This window comes from Engystomops pustulosus, chromosome 4, assembly GCF_040894005.1.
Source record: "Engystomops pustulosus chromosome 4, aEngPut4.maternal, whole genome shotgun sequence".
Taxonomy (NCBI): domain Eukaryota; kingdom Metazoa; phylum Chordata; class Amphibia; order Anura; family Leptodactylidae; genus Engystomops; species Engystomops pustulosus.
In genome coordinates, this window is record NC_092414.1 from 202555210 (window position 1) to 202570910 (window position 15701).

At 44.5% G+C, this 15701-nt stretch overlaps 1 protein-coding gene and 6 non-coding genes across 7 annotated transcripts in view; 5 read left to right on the forward strand and 2 right to left on the reverse strand.

The window, feature by feature from the left end:
• ATP13A1 (ATPase 13A1) overlaps positions 1-11336 on the forward strand; it is a 23343-nt gene extending 12007 nt beyond the window's left edge. Inside the window, exons 11-26 of the mRNA XM_072149445.1 lie at positions 252-389; positions 474-594; positions 959-1116; positions 1193-1368; positions 1455-1565; positions 2305-2430; positions 2582-2693; positions 3668-3867; positions 4392-4488; positions 4634-4815; positions 5001-5115; positions 5380-5576; positions 5663-5805; positions 7282-7393; positions 7651-7794; positions 10947-11336. Coding sequence (XP_072005546.1) covers positions 252-389; positions 474-594; positions 959-1116; positions 1193-1368; positions 1455-1565; positions 2305-2430; positions 2582-2693; positions 3668-3867; positions 4392-4488; positions 4634-4815; positions 5001-5115; positions 5380-5576; positions 5663-5805; positions 7282-7393; positions 7651-7794; positions 10947-11057 — 2243 coding nt within the window. The 3' untranslated portion in view covers positions 11058-11336. The remainder of the gene's footprint in view (positions 1-251; positions 390-473; positions 595-958; positions 1117-1192; positions 1369-1454; positions 1566-2304; positions 2431-2581; positions 2694-3667; positions 3868-4391; positions 4489-4633; positions 4816-5000; positions 5116-5379; positions 5577-5662; positions 5806-7281; positions 7394-7650; positions 7795-10946) is intronic.
• TRNAK-CUU (transfer RNA lysine (anticodon CUU)) lies at positions 9415-9487 on the forward strand. The gene has a single exon. It is a non-coding gene; the product is annotated as a tRNA-Lys (tRNA).
• TRNAK-CUU (transfer RNA lysine (anticodon CUU)) lies at positions 9887-9959 on the forward strand. Its single transcript has one exon. It is a non-coding gene; the product is annotated as a tRNA-Lys (tRNA).
• On the forward strand, positions 10339-10411 carry TRNAK-CUU (transfer RNA lysine (anticodon CUU)). The gene has a single exon. It is a non-coding gene; the product is annotated as a tRNA-Lys (tRNA).
• On the forward strand, positions 10773-10845 carry TRNAK-CUU (transfer RNA lysine (anticodon CUU)). Its single transcript has one exon. It is a non-coding gene; the product is annotated as a tRNA-Lys (tRNA).
• A 632-nt stretch (positions 11337-11968) lies between the features above and the next one.
• TRNAK-CUU (transfer RNA lysine (anticodon CUU)) lies at positions 11969-12041 on the reverse strand. The gene has a single exon. It is a non-coding gene; the product is annotated as a tRNA-Lys (tRNA).
• A 1685-nt stretch (positions 12042-13726) lies between these two features.
• On the reverse strand, positions 13727-13819 carry TRNAI-UAU (transfer RNA isoleucine (anticodon UAU)). The gene is given in 2 exon segments: positions 13727-13762; positions 13782-13819. It is a non-coding gene; the product is annotated as a tRNA-Ile (tRNA).
• Between the last annotated feature and the right edge of the window lie 1882 nt (positions 13820-15701).

Below are 15701 nucleotides of genomic sequence, written 5' to 3' on the forward strand. Positions count from 1 at the left end.
TCCAGAAAACTGTAAGGGACTGATAGAAAATATATTAGGAAATTGTTTAACTTTCCATTACACAAAGAGTAGAGTATCAATGATTTGCTGAAAGTGGACGACCCCTCTGACTCTTCTGAAGTCTGTGTGGAGCTTTAGTTTCTATAGGAACGTTTGATAAATGTCGCCCACATTCAATGAACAATTCTCCCCCCGTGGCCTTTCTATGGGTCACTTTGTTCTAAACAATGTGATTGATCTCGTATTTCCAGGTACTAAAGATCCCAGCAGGAATCGCTACAAGTTGTTCTTGGAGTGCACCCTGATCCTGACCTCGGTCGTCCCCCCGGAGCTCCCGATCGAGCTTTCCCTGGCGGTGAACACCTCGCTCATCGCTCTGGCCAAACTCTGTGAGTACAAAGTGTAATGACCGCTCTCCCCATCAGATGGCACACCGCCCCATTGACCAACACAAGCTCTGCATTTCATTTCAGACGTCTATTGTACCGAGCCCTTCCGGATCCCCTTCGCTGGGAAGGTGGAGATCTGCTGCTTCGACAAGACCGGAACGTTAACCAGCGACAGCCTGGTGGTGCGCGGCGTGGCCGGACTCAGGTGAGCTGTCATTACCAGGGCTGTGGTGTTAGTCTGATAAATACAACCCCACAAATATGCAATAAATTCTTAAAAATATGAAACTTCCTTTTAAATGTCTGTTCTATTACTGATCTAGGGGGCAGGAAAAAGTAATCCTCTCCCTTCCTTTGCTCAGCAATAATTGTAAATTGTTGTCCATGGAAAAATAAGACGTCCCCTGAAAATAAGACCTAGGGGCTCTTCAGGAGAAACAATTAATATAAGACATTGTCCTATTTTCGGGGGATCATAGTAGCAATCTATCTATATGGATAAGAGTGAAATTGGAAGAGATTTGTCGGCCCTAGTGGTCTGTGTAATATCCTGCGTTCTCTCCCTGCAGGGACGGGAAGGATATCACGCCGATCTCAGACATCCCCATAGACACGCACAGAGTGGTGGCCACGTGTCACTCTCTGGTGCAGCTGGATGACGGCACGCTGGTGGGAGACCCCCTGGAGAAGGCCATGCTCACCGCCGTGGACTGGTCCCTCACCAAAGGTAAGAGCGATCCTTACCGCGTCATAGACCCGGGTCACTAACCTTGTACCTGACGTCTCCCGTCATCCTCTCACAGATGAGAAAGTTTTCCCTCGGAGCATCAAAACCCAAGGCCTGAAGATCCACCAGCGATTCCATTTCGCCAGTTCCCTCAAACGGATGTCTGTCCTGGCATCGTACGAGCGGCCCGGCTCCACTGATCTCTGCTGCGTGGCCACGGTTAAGGGGGCACCCGAGACCCTACACAAGATGGTGAGTGACTCTTAAAGGGGCGTGCTCACTGGGTAGAATTATCTTTACATACTGTGTCTGTAGACGTGTATTATTGTGTTTTACAGTTTTCTCACTGTCCGGAGTATTATAACAGAGTGCACACTGAAATCTCCAGAGAAGGGGCTCGAGTCCTCGCCCTGGGGTACAAGGAGCTGGGGCACCTCAGCCATCAGCAGGTAACAGGCTTGACCAATGTACACATTGTGTGACCAGCCACTTACATACATAGAGCACACCCCAACCTGTTATCCTTCATATCCTCCATCTCCCTTGAAGGGAACCTGTCACCAGATTTTACCCCAAGACCCATAAGAGTCATATCTATCCCATAAGAGTCGTATCTATCCCAGAAGAGTCCTATCTATCCCAGATATATAGGCAGTTTAAGACATTGGCAGGAACTGGACCTTTATCTGCCGCTTACATTACCACTTACGGCTTTAACTGCCTGTATCTCCAGTCCTGTAGTTCACAGATGAACACGCCTGATGTGATCTGTAAGGTTAGATTTTTAACTTCAATATTAAGCAGGTCTCTAGGTACTATAGAACCAAAATTGGGGGCGTCTCAAGTTACACTACTCCTGCAGCCTCTAAACATGACTCATCTGAGGCAATATGACTCTTCTCTGCTAATTTTCACATGGCTTTAAGGGGAGATTTAATGGGTGAGATGTCCCATGAAAGAGGGAATTCTAGTTACCCCCTAACTGAGGGGTGTGGTAGTTTAATGTGGTAAAATCTGGTGACCATGTCCTTTACAGACTTCATTCACTCCTCCAAGTTCATCTCGATTGACTCATCTCTTCCTACGTTGTGTACAGTGCGGAAGCCTCCGAGGAGACACTTTTCCACACTTCTTGTCCATCCGTTTTTATCCGTTTGGTTTAATTAATTTTTAATTTTTTTTTTTAAGATCCGTGAAATCAAGCGCGAGACGCTGGAGTGTGACCTGAAGTTTGCCGGCTTCATTGTAGTGTCCTGCCCCCTAAAAGCCGACTCCAAAGCCGTCATCAAAGAGATTCAGAACGCGTCGCACCATGTAAGTGGGGAGGGAGGGGGGCGGATGGGATGTGATGGTATGGAACAGTAGGGTTTCCTTATGGTATCCGGCCAGATTATCCAGTGTTTACACATGGGGGGTCACTTCACCTCGTGAGACGTGTAACCCCGGGGTCTCCTCTGATCTGCAGGTTGTGATGATAACTGGAGACAACCCTCTCACCGCCTGCCACGTGGCGCAGGAGCTCAGCTTTATAGTGAAGGAGGACACCCTGATCCTACAGCCTAAAAACGACACTAAAGGTAAGTGTGACTGGATGGGGCGCACTTACAGGCATTGTATACAGGACTGCAGACAGTGTAAGGAAGTGGTCCTGTGTAACCAAACCTCTGTGTATGTTGGTGGTAGTAGGAGCAGCAGGACTGTGAAATATGGATTTGTATTCTGTAGCCTCTTCATCTACCCGGGAGGTGCGTCCTCACACTGCTGTGCTCACTACAGGCAATGTTTGCCTACGGTCCCTGGAGATCTGTATAACCATGTACCTCTGTGTGTGGGTTGTTAGTAGTAGCAGGGCTGTGAAATATGGATTTATATTGTAGGATTGTACTGAGTGTGTTTCCTCACACTGCTTTGTACTGTGCTCTATGAATTGAGCTGCTCCATAGTCATTTCCCTCTCCTCTCAGTTAGCAGGAGCTACAACTACATCAGTCGCTCAGAGGATGGAGAGACTGTGGAGCAGGTATGTACTAAGCACAGCAGTGTGAGGACATGCCCCTTGCGAACATGGAAAAGCTACAATTTTGGAATATACATCCATATTTCACAGTCCTGCTGCTACTAAGAACTTACACAGAGGTAATACTACACAAATCTCCAGGGAAAATGCCTTACACAGGCCACAGGGAGAATGGTGCACAGCAGTGTGAGGACGCACCACCAGTACAATCCTGGAATTTAAATCCACGTCATACTCCTGCTGCTACTACTAATAACGCATTCTCTCAGGTATGGTTACACATCTCTCCAGTGTCCATACCTAACACTGACTTGAGAGAGACGAGAGCACAGCAGTGTGAGGACACCCAGTTGATTTGAAGTTCACAATCCTGGAATATAAATCCATATTTCACAGTCCTGCTGCTACTAACTACCTACTCGAAGATATGCTCACACATCTATCCAGGGCATTGCTGCAGTGCTGTATGGTTACACCCTGTACTGTGGTTATCCAGTAACATGGCTGATCCTTCTTGCTTGTTCCCCCTCCTCAGATGCCGGCTGGATGTGGCAGTCCATCGATGGCTCAGTCTCCCTTCCAGCTTTCCCAGATTCGGTACAAACCTTCACTGATAAGTACTACCTGTGCCTGACCGGAGAGGGGCTGTCCTACCTGCAGGCCGCCCGGCCTCGCCTCTTATCCGCCATCATCCCTCACACTCAGGTGTTTGCACGAGTTTCCCCCAAACAGAAGGTAAGGAGGACAATATGTCTTTCCTAAATTTTAGCTGGGGGGCAGAGGTGAACTTCAGGCAGTCCCCGGGTTACATACAAGAAAGGTTCCATAGGTTTGTTCTTAGGTTGAATTTGTATGTAAGTCGGAACTGTCTATTTTATAATTGTAGATCCAGACGAAAAATTTTTTTGTCCCAGTGACAATTGGAGTTTCAAAATTTTTGCTGTAATTGGACCAAAGATTAATAATAAAACTTCATTACAGACACCTTACAGCTGGTCACAGGGGACAGAGGGGTCTGTCTGTAACTAGGGGTCGTCTGTAAGTCCGGTGTCCTTAAGTCGGGGACCACATGTATCCGACACAGGTCCTAAGTCTGATTTTCACCACTTAACCTCGATGAAATTGGACTATTAAAGGGATATGTTGGTGATATCTGATGGTAGACCTCCTGCTATACGGTAGAGCTTAAAGGGGTAGTCCATGTGTCGAGCACTTTCTCAGGTTATCGTCACCCATGAGGATGGTCTCTCCTTTTGCAGGAGTTTGTGATCACGAGTCTGAAGGAGCTGGGCTACATCACATTGATGTGCGGAGACGGGACCAACGATGTGGGGGCACTGAAGCACGCCAATGTGGGTGAGTAACGAGGCAGATAGATAAATGTAAGCTCTGCGCCCCCTTCACCACTACACAAAGGCATGATGGGAGTTGTAGTTCTGTAATGACCAGCTCTGACACTACAAGCGTTGGGTCCTGACAGCTGTCTTGTGGGTTTTCTCAGGCGTAGCACTGCTCGCCAACGCTCCAGAGCGCCTCCCCGAGAAGAAGAGGAAGACGAGGGAAGCCGTGCCAGACGGCAGACCACCCGGACCTCCGTTCTCCAGCAACTCCATCAAGCCCACCTCCAGAGCCGCAAGGAACCGCATCATGTCCCAGCGAGAGGAACAGCAGGCTCAGCAGAGGGTGAGCTCCCTTACCATAGAGTGTTCAGCTTCCCAACAGCGCCTCCGCAGGATACATGAAGTATTACACGGCGTCTATCAAACTCAATAAGCCGTGATGCTCATGGCCGGTGGTGGAGGGATCAGTGCTGCTCTGCCTATTGGGTTTGGTTCTGTGTAAAGTTTCAATGTTTGGTTCTATTCCAGGAGAGGATCAGCCAGGTCCTGAAGGAGTTGGAGGAGGACCAGGTGCAGGTGGTGAAGCTGGGAGATGCCAGTATCGCTGCCCCGTTCACCTCTAAGCTGTCCTCTATACAATGCAGTGAGTATATCATCAGTCTGTCCTCAGTCCTGACTATAACCTGCTCCGGTATCACCTGTTATTATCCAAACCCAAGCCGGTCCTTAAAGGGGTTTTACTGGATGACATGGCTGCTTTTCTTACAAGAGCAGCGCCACATCTGTGCACAGGTTGTATGTGGTATAGCAGCGCAGGTGGAGCAGCAATACCAGGCACATCCTGTGTGGCAGCCATGTTTTTCTGGTGATGAGGCTGAGAAACGTGTCCTGTGATTACCTCCTGCAGTCTGCCACGTTATCAAGCAGGGGCGCTGTACGCTGGTCACCACGCTGCAGATGTTTAAGATCCTGGCGCTGAACGCCCTCATCCTGGCCTACGGGCAGAGCGTCCTGTATCTGGAGGGAGTGAAGTTCAGTGATTTCCAGGCCACACTACAAGGGCTTCTCCTGGCCGGCTGCTTCCTCTTCATCTCCCGCTCCAAGGTGGGTGCTCGGGTCCCTGCGCATGATGTGATCGGGGACATTTATGTTCCGGTTTTCATGTTTGACTCTTTACCGCTACTTTCCAGCCTCTGAAATACCTCTCCAGGGAGCGGCCTTTACCAAACATCTTCAACCTGTACACCGTCCTCACTGTGCTCCTGCAGTTCCTGGTGCACTTCTGCAGCCTTATCTATTTATACCAAGGGGCACTCGAAAGAACCGAACCCAGGTAAGATTACCACCTCCAGGAGGCAACCTACAGAGGGGGAAGGAGATATAGTAGGTACTATACTCACAGCTGCAAGAGTGGGAAGGAGACATACTGGGTATTATGATTACATGGATGGAAGTAAACATACTGGTACTATGCTCACAGCTGCCAGAGGGGGAAGGAGACATACTGGCTACTATGATTACATGGATGGAAGTAAACATACTGGTACTATGCTCACAGCTGCAAGAGTGGGAAGGAGACATACTGGCTACTATGATTACATGGATGGAAGTAAACATACTGGTACTATGCTCACAGCTGCCAGAGGGGCAAGTAGACATACTGGGTACTATGATTACATGGATGGAAGTAAACATACTGGTACTATGCTCACAGCTGCCAGAGGGGCAAGTAGACATACTGGGTACTATACTCGCAGCTCCCACAGGGGCAAGTAGACAGAATTTTTGGTATACTTACAGCTGTCAGAGGGGACTGGAGACTGATATGGAAACAAATTTGGGATTCTTCATTGAAGCACTAAAAGACGATAGCATTTCTACCTCATCACTTCCCAATTGAAACCCGTAGGCTAATCTTCTAGTGGCCTGAGAATATTCTCCAATGACACTCGCCAATCTTCAGTAAAAAGTCCTTTCTTCATTATCAGTACTTGTAATAATACTCACGTAGCAGACTCAAGGTGAAGCAGGGAGGGAGTGAAGGCAGGAGGCCCAAAGAATGAGGCAACGGCCATTTCGAGGCTTCCGGAAGCTTCTTACAGAAGCCTCCATTAAATAATGGTGCACACATTACACACTTTGTAAAAGATGATAAATAAGTAGTAAAATCCTACCTGCAGGATGATGGCGGCCGTAGCTGTATGACTGCTGTGCAGTCCTGGCGGGACCCCTCATCGTACACGGAGCACCTCATTCAGAATACTCAGTATATGACATCATGGTGACATCACACAATGATCTCTCTCTACTGTAGCCTCTGTCATGGGTTCATGGTGACTGCACCCCACAATCACGAGGTCTCTTGCCGTGTGACATAAATCAGGGGCTTTCTTACAAGAAGAGCCCCACAACTATTAGCCGGGGGACAGAATAAGTTGTGGATTGGTGGGGGGTCCCAGCTGTCTGATGTCCAGCGATTTAAATGGATCCTATGAATCCTGTAGGAAGACACTTCTATGAGGCTGTACACACATTAGGAGACAAAGATCTGAGCCGCACATCTACACACGATACAAAGATCCATCACCGTCACATTAACAACACGGACTCAAGGTTATTAGTTACATTCTGATCACATTGCAGAAGCCATTCACTTGTTTACCACTAGTGTGTGCAGCATTACAGCACCCGTACTAACCGGCAGAGCCCCCAGCGCCCCCCACAGGCACCAATTTTAACAAGGTTGTGTATATAGAGAGTGGGTCTGATAATGATGTGTTATGGACGTCCGGCTGCTTTCCCTCCTCAGGAAGGAAGAGTTTGTGGACTTGTATAAGGAGTTTGAGCCGAGCCTGGTGAACAGCACCGTCTACATCATGTCCATGGCCATGCAGATGGCCACCTTCGCTATTAACTACAAGGTATGTAGGGGCTGTGTCCCCCCCATTATGGTGACACATCCAGGCCCAGGTAGTTTCTGCTCCCTATGAACCCTCTGCGCTTTGGCAGGGAGCGATTTTGAGCTGGATGATGCTGCCACCTGCTGGCACATAGTGATAATACAGCTGAGGCCCCGGTGTAACCGTTTCCTACGGTTCAGAACCATTTATAGGTCGGTGGCCTCCGCTATCTGTATCCTGAGGTCATGGCTTCATATCGTTATTTGGTGTGTTTTTAGGGTCACCCTTTCATGGAGAGCCTAAGGGAAAACAAGCCGCTGCTGTGGAGCATCGTGCTGTCCGGTACGGCCATCGTTGGCCTCCTGTCGGGGACATCTCCGGAGTTCAACGATCAGTTTGGCCTGGTGGACATCCCAGTGGAGGTAATCATTGTATATTCTACCTCCTTCTCCTTACATAAAGGGGGTCCCACCCTCGTGGTGAATCTAGCAGCAGATTGGTCAGTCATGTCACCTGACTAATTAGACTGATCTGTCCTCCTGTCATCCACATTGCAGTGGGGATGTCACATCAGTGGTCATGTGGATTTAACCCTTTCACGACTTGGCCATTTTCTGTTTTTGTGTTTCCATTTTTCCACTCCCCCCTTCTTCACAATCCATAACTTTTTTATTTTCTTTATTATTTTCTGAGTAACAAATTGTACTTCCTGGTGACAGTATTTATTATTCCATGCCGTGTACTGGGAAGCTACAATCACGGGGGATACTAAGCTTATGTAGGTTTTAATAGATTTCAAAAATGTTCTTAATTTTCTGACACTGATAACTTTTTCACACTTTGGTGTACGGAGCTGTGTAGGGGACTGTGTCATTTTTGGGGACTGTACGACCTCCTGGTCCCTTTTTATTCACATTATTTTGAGTTTCATAGTTTCATAGTTTATACGGTTGAAAAAAGACACTTGTCCATCAAGTTCAACCAAGGAAGGGAAGGGATTGGATGAGGAAGGGATTTAGGGGAAACAATTCTATATAACATAACCATCAATGATATTTAGGTGTAAAAAGGCATCTAGACCCTTCGTGAAGCTCTCTGCTGTCCCTGCTGTGACCAGCGCCAGAGCTCAGCTATTCCACAGATTGACAGTTCTCATAGTAAAAAAGCCCTGTCGTCCCCGGTGATTAAACCTTGTTTTCTCCAGACGGAGACAGTGCCCCCTCGTCTTTTGATTTGATTTAATCTGGAACAACTTCCCACCATATTTTTTGTATGGACCATTCATATATTTATATAAATTAATCATTTCCCCTCGTAGTCGTCTCTTTTCCAGACTAAATAAATCTAGTTGTTTTAATCTTTCCTCATAACTAAGACCATCCATACCCCTTATCATTTTTGTGGCTCTACGTTGAACCCTCTCCAGCTCCAGGGCCTCCTTTTTATGGACCGGTGCCCAGAACTGGACAGCATATTCCAGGTGAGGCCGAACCAATGCCTTATACAGTGGTAATATTACATCCCTATCACGAGAGTCCATACCACTTTTGATACATGACAAGATCCTACTGGCTTTAGAGGCAGCTGCTTGACATTGCATGCTGTTACTCAATTTATGATCTACTAGTACCCCCAGGTCCTTCTCAACAAGGGACTCTCCCAGATTTACTCCCCCAAGGACATATTTTGCCTTTGGATTATTGGCCCCCAGGTGCATAACCTTACATTTATCCACATTAAACCTCATTTGCCAAGTGGATGACCAAACATTCAGTTTGTCCAAGTCACCCTGCAGCCTATGAACATCCTGTTACACTACACAGTTTGGTGCGAAATGGAAAAAAAAAAGTGTCGCTCTGCTCGCTATATACACTTTCTAAAGCTGTGACATAATTGTACATCACATGTTGGTACAGGGGGAAAAAAAATAAGCCCCAGTTTTCTATGGTCCTGTGCAAATTTTTCCCAAATTTTCCCCTATTTTCCCTAAAACACCTTGCATCCATCAGTGACCCAGTTTCCCAAAATGTAAAGCTGCAGCAGCCCGGCTAGCTCAGTCGGTAGAGCATGAGACTCTTAATCTCAGGGTCGTGGGTTCGAGCCCCACGTTGGGCGAATTATTTTTCTTTTCTTTATTGGATCTAAAACTGTTGCCATGAATCCACATAGAAGACATTAGTGATTAGTAAAGAAGACATTTACGAAGACGAATGAGTCGGCTTAAAAATTGAGCAGCCTTAGGGACATGCAACGCTGGTCTGACTATTATAGTAAAGGGAACCGCCATGGGTACGACCAGCATTCAATATTATATGATCCTTCTATTAAACAGAAGGACTCATTTATGTCCAATTTGAGGCACAGATTTTTTTTTTTTTTCAAATTCTAGTTTAAATGATTCTTTTTGAATACCAATGTCATAGGACTGTAAGGGGAAAAAAATCTTGGTTTTACTTCTCAATAACATCCTAAACCCATTCTCTGGCCATGATCCAAATTCTCAGATCTGTAACAGCCCGGCTAGCTCAGTCGGTAGAGCATGAGACTCTTAATCTCAGGGTCGTGGGTTCGAGCCCCACGTTGGGCGGATTATTTTGTTTTTTCTATACGGGTCAGACACTGCTGCACATTTTTGATATTGTGTTTTTAATATATTTGTATGATGTATAAGATATGAATAGGTTACTTAGAATATTTAAGTTTCCCTCTAGGGGCCGAGTGATTTTATATAATTATATAATTAATTTACATAATTTATTTCGTTACATCAAGTGTCAAAAAAATTCTTAATGAGTTTGTGGTGGTGAGTGGTGAGCACTGGGACTTGTATTTCCGTTCTATGGAGCATTGACCTATGAGACCTGCTGCTCCTGCTCCATTCAAGATTTAGTGGCTAAGTTTGCCATCTGGTGGGTGGAGCTACGGTGCTCCACCAATGTCCACCCACCTGGTATATGTGCTCATCAGCCCGGCTAGCTCAGTCGGTAGAGCATGAGACTCTTAATCTCAGGGTCGTGGGTTCGAGCCCCACGTTGGGCGAATATGTTTTTATGTTTTGTTATATACGGATCAGACACTGCGGCATTTTTTTTTTTTTTTTTTTATAACATGTTTCATATATTTTTATGATGTATACAATATAATTTAGGTTAGGGGCCGAGTGATTTTATATAACTTTATTTACATAATTTATTTTGTTACATCGAGTGTCAAAAAAATCCTTAATTAGTCTGTGTGGTGAATGTCTGGCCATTGACTTTTATTCCCTTTATATGGGGCATTAATTTATGGGACATTGCTGATGCTGCTCTTTTCCAGGTTTAGGGGCTGGGTTTATACTCTGGTGGGTGGAGCTAGGTTGCTCCACCTATGTCAACACACTTGAGAGAATCAATTAACAGCCCGGCTAGCTCAGTCGGTAGAGCATGAGACTCTTAATCTCAGGGTCGTGGGTTCGAGCCCCACGTTGGGCGAATGATTTTTTTTTTTTTTTTGGCTTGAAAGATCTCCTTTTGTATAATAGAATTAAACTAAAATTATATATATATTAAAATTCATTTTTCTTTTTTTGCAGTTTAAACTGGTTATTGCCAAAGTCCTCTTTGTGGATTTCTGCCTGGCGTGGGTGGTGGACCGGATCCTCCAGTATTTTTTGGGTAGCTGTAAACTCAAAGTGCCTTCATGAGCTCGTACAGCAGAGACTCACCACTACCCGCAACACGACTCCATCTCTAGGTCAGCGTCCGGCCTTCATTTCCTAAAGGCACCGCCCACTCTGGGTCCTCGCTGAGAAGAATTCTCCCCGGAAACTGCATTCTGTGATGAAGATGAAGAAAACTCAACACTTGAAGACATCGCTACATGGCCGGGACATGACAAACTGATCCTTTGTTTTCTTTTTCTACCGGAATTCGCTTTTGGAAAGCGCAAACGATTTGTTAATAAACGGCATTGATGAATTTTACATGGATCGTTAACTTACTATGCTCCGCCCACATGTTAAATACTGTGTCCCGGTTTAAGGGGATAAGGATGTGTCTAGTGCCAATGGGGGGAGGGTGGCTGGTTGTCAATGCGAGAGATGGGATCATAATTCTTTTAATTTTTTAAAAAATTTACATAGTGTTACTCCGCCCAGATTTAGGGAGGAGCCAAAACAGCCATTGAGTAAGTGTTTGTTAATCTGCATTTTTACCGTAGTGGTATTCCTGATCGAATTTAAGAAAGGTAGAAGAGTTATTACACACAAACAAAAGTCCCAAACTGATACTTTCTCACCATTTTTGTCACACTGCTGCCCCCTGTGTGTTCCTTTTATGTGGTGCACTTTGTAGGTAGCAGACTACAGTTCCCATCATGCAGTGCTGAGAGAGTAAAGCCAACCATACACATAAGTGTCAGAAATCTCAATGTCTAAAGAGTTAAAAAAAAATTTACCTAACTAACCTGTTATTACCCACGTTCCAGCATCGGATGGTCCTTGACTTACAGGTAATTTTTAGGTCTTCTTCCAAAAATGTCTTTTTAATATCACAAATGTCGTAATGTTGATACTTTCCTACAATTATAAACTCAATAAAAGGAAGAAAAAGAAGTCGCCCAACGTGGGGCTCGAACCCACGACCCTGAGATTAAGAGTCTCATGCTCTACCGACTGAGCTAGCCGGGCTGCTATAGCTTTGAGGTTTCGGTCCTTCTGAAATAATGGCTTTGAAATGTTTTTGATAAGTAAAACCAAGAACTGTCCTGTTCCAGAGTTTTCTAGTAATTTTTATTTTTTTTCTTACCATCCTATGACTGGTATTCAAAAAGACTTTTCTAAAGTAGATTTTGACAATATGTGACCATGTGCCTTCAATTAGTTATGATTGAATCCTTTGATAGAAGGATCATATAATATGGAATGCTGATCTCGCTACAATCAGTTTCTGTTCAAAAACTGGGTGCGGGTTGGGACCCATTGCGGTTCCCATTCTTCAAGTGTATGATAATAATCAGACGCTTGTAAAGAAAATACAAACTGTATTGAAATTGAGCAGAGTCCGGCTTGTTACGTGGTTTGAAATATTTTGATACATGATTTTAGTTCTGCACAGAATATGATATTGGTGTCTAACACCGCAGAGAGGGGAACTGCCATGGGTGCAAAAAACATGGCCCCTATCGAACTTCAAACATAATGGGGGTCATTTACTAAGGGCCCGATTCGCGTTTTCCCGACGTGTTACCCGAATATTTCCGATTTGCACCGATTTCCCCTAAATTGCCCTGGGATTTTGGCGCACGGGATCAGATTGTGGCGCATCGCCGCTTGCATGCACGTGACGGAAATCGGGGGGCGTGGCCGAACAAAAACCCGACGGATTTGGAAAAACCGCCGCATTTTAAAAAAAAAATAATGTTGCTGGACTCGCGCTTACCTTCACTCAGCCCGGCTCGGTGAACTCCAGCGCATTCCGATGCTTTTCAGCGCAGCAGCGCCACCTGGTGGACGGCGGAGGAACTACCTTAATAAATCCCGATCGGACCCGAATCCAGTGCAGAGAACGCGCCGCTGGATCGCGAATGGACCGGGTAAGTAAATCTGCCCCACTGTCTTATTCGTTTCTATACCCCCAATTGGAAACGTTATCAATAAGAGGGGTCCTTCTTGCTAAAATTTTTGAACAAATACTTGAATTTCAGATTAAATATCAATTTTGGGGAAGAAATTCTTGGAAATTTTGTAGTTCTGGGTGTAAACCCAACAGAAGTTTGCCGTAAGTTCTGCGTCTTTCCATTTTTGTATTATTACGGCTCGATATTCATAAATGAACAGTTGGGTGTAACCCTTGTTGTAGTGGTATGCTCCTATACAACCTGACAGTCAGCACTGATTGGACAATTTCAAGACCACACCCCTAACGGTTATCACCTAGATGTCAATGTTTTCATCAATTTCTAAGCGGAATGACAGAGAGATGGTACAAACAATGCGTTAGAATTGTCATATTCTAGGAAATAGCCCGAGGTTTAAAAAAAAAAAAAAATAGGGCACTGAATTTTTATATTTTATTTTATTAATTTTTTTTTTTTTTTTTTTTAAATACCTTTTTCCAGCCTCTGCTGTAGTTTTTTTTTTTTTTTCTCCCCATCTGGTACAGCACTTGTACATATCTATAACTAAATCTCTAATAATCCAGCGTCCTTTACCTGTTCTAACATCCAACACATCTTTGAACAATTTTTAAAATTAATGGATAAATGAAAAAAAAAATAAAAAAAAAACATATACATTTTGAAATCTTAGTAAATATGATAAAGTTTTATTATCTCATTACCTCAGATTTAACTTGTGGGGAATATAAAAGAATGTGCTCCAGGTGAGGCTCGAACTCACAACCTCGGCATTGCTCATCAGTTACTGTCTTATAAGTACCGCGCGCTAACCGATTGCGCCACTGGAGCAGCTGATTTTGTGGCAGAAATGAGGATTTTTTTCAAGGAAATATCAAATCAATCTGTCTAAAGATTTTTCATCAAATTAGAAGTCGTGAAGGATCAGCCTGATTTTAAAAAAAAAATAAAAAAACATTTAATCTTAAATGGAGACCAAATGGATTGCTCACCATTCAGCCGATGGCCCGACTCCTAAAAGAGACATCACGTATCTACATAAACACATAGATGGCTTGTACTTGTGTTATAACCATACCCGGGGGGGGGGGGGGGATTCTTATAAATTGACCTCTTAACACTTACAGAGGTGGGGTTTGCAGCATATTGCAGCAAACACCCACCGCTAATAGAAATAGCATTTAAAAGAGGGCGTGGCTTGGGCACCGACATCTTTGTTGAGATCGCCGCTCCCCGTGACGTCATCAGGGAGCAGCGATCAGTTGGCATGACAGCCTCGGGTCTTTGTCAGACCTTAAGCTGTATGGCTTCTGCAGATTTGTTACATTGTGCCAGTGGTGCATCGTAAAATATTATTTTTATTCTGTTTTGGCGCATTGTAATGAATCCTATGTAAAAAAAACGCCTTAAACTGCAATACAGTAGGATTGTACTATATGGTAGGAACGATCAGGCCATCTAAGATTTTTTAAAAATGTATATGGTCCAAAAATAGTAAAAAAATAAATAAATTAAAGTTATAAAAAAATTTAAAATTTGTAAAAAACTAAAAACTGATATAAAACTAAATAAACAGAAAAAAACAATAGATAGATATTAGGTATCGCCGCATCCCAAAATGTCCAATCTGTACAAATATAAAAGCGGATATTCCCGGCGGTGAACCACATAAAGGAAAATGGCTCCCAAATGTTCCAAAACGCCACTTTTACACCATTTTACATCACATAAACATTTTTTATATAAAGTGATCAGAATGTTGCACAGTCCTCAAAGTTGTAGCAGTGAAAAAAATTGACCCCTCACGCAGCTCCGTACACCATAGTATGAAAAAGTTATATATTATATATTTTTTTTCTTTTGTACACTATGGGCCACATTTATCACTTTTGTGCGCCTAAGTGTAGTAGTTGCGCCTAAATTCAGGCGCACTGTTTTGCCAGAATTATCACAAGCTACAACCATCTGTGATAAGTAGATTTTCTGCCTCTTATTAATCACTTTACTTTAACACAGTTTAGGCGCAATGTTAGATTCGGGCACTTACATGTGATCCTGCTACAAGCTCCTCTCTGCTTCTCCCACATCCCAGAATGAAGATAACACTCACAGCAGCACCCAGGTGTGTGACACCCAGCACCCAGTGACCTCCTCAGCAGTGGCTTCTCCTGGAGGGGATCCCCCAGTGCTGGTCTCCTGCTGCACCCCTGTAATTCTGCACAATATCCCCCTCAGACACTGTGCAGAATTACATGGGGGACACTTGTATGTAGTATCTGCAAGCTTCTGCAAACTTCTCTTGCTCTTGCTGTGAGCTCAGCGTTTTGCAGAATATTTTGTAAATAGAAGGTGATGAACTGTAAATAGAGTCTGCAGCTCCTGTCTGTAATGTATCTAATGTATCTATTATATGTTCTAGTGTCTGGCTGAGCTCTGCTGCTAGAAATGAGCTCTTCTGCAAAGGGGCTCAGTGCTTTCTTCTCAGATAACGCCAGCTTCGGGCTGGAGTGTTTTTGCGCCCGTTTTTGCGCTTAAATGAAAATGTTGCAAGTGATGAATATCATTAGGCGCAGCAAAACATCTGGATTGGTAAGATAGATGAGGGAAAGCTGCTTATTTTTGCTGCGCGACTAGTTTGGCGTTTAATCGCAAAAATGGCGCAAAAAACGGTGCATCTGAATGAAAAGGCGCAAAAACAACAGAAAAAACGAGT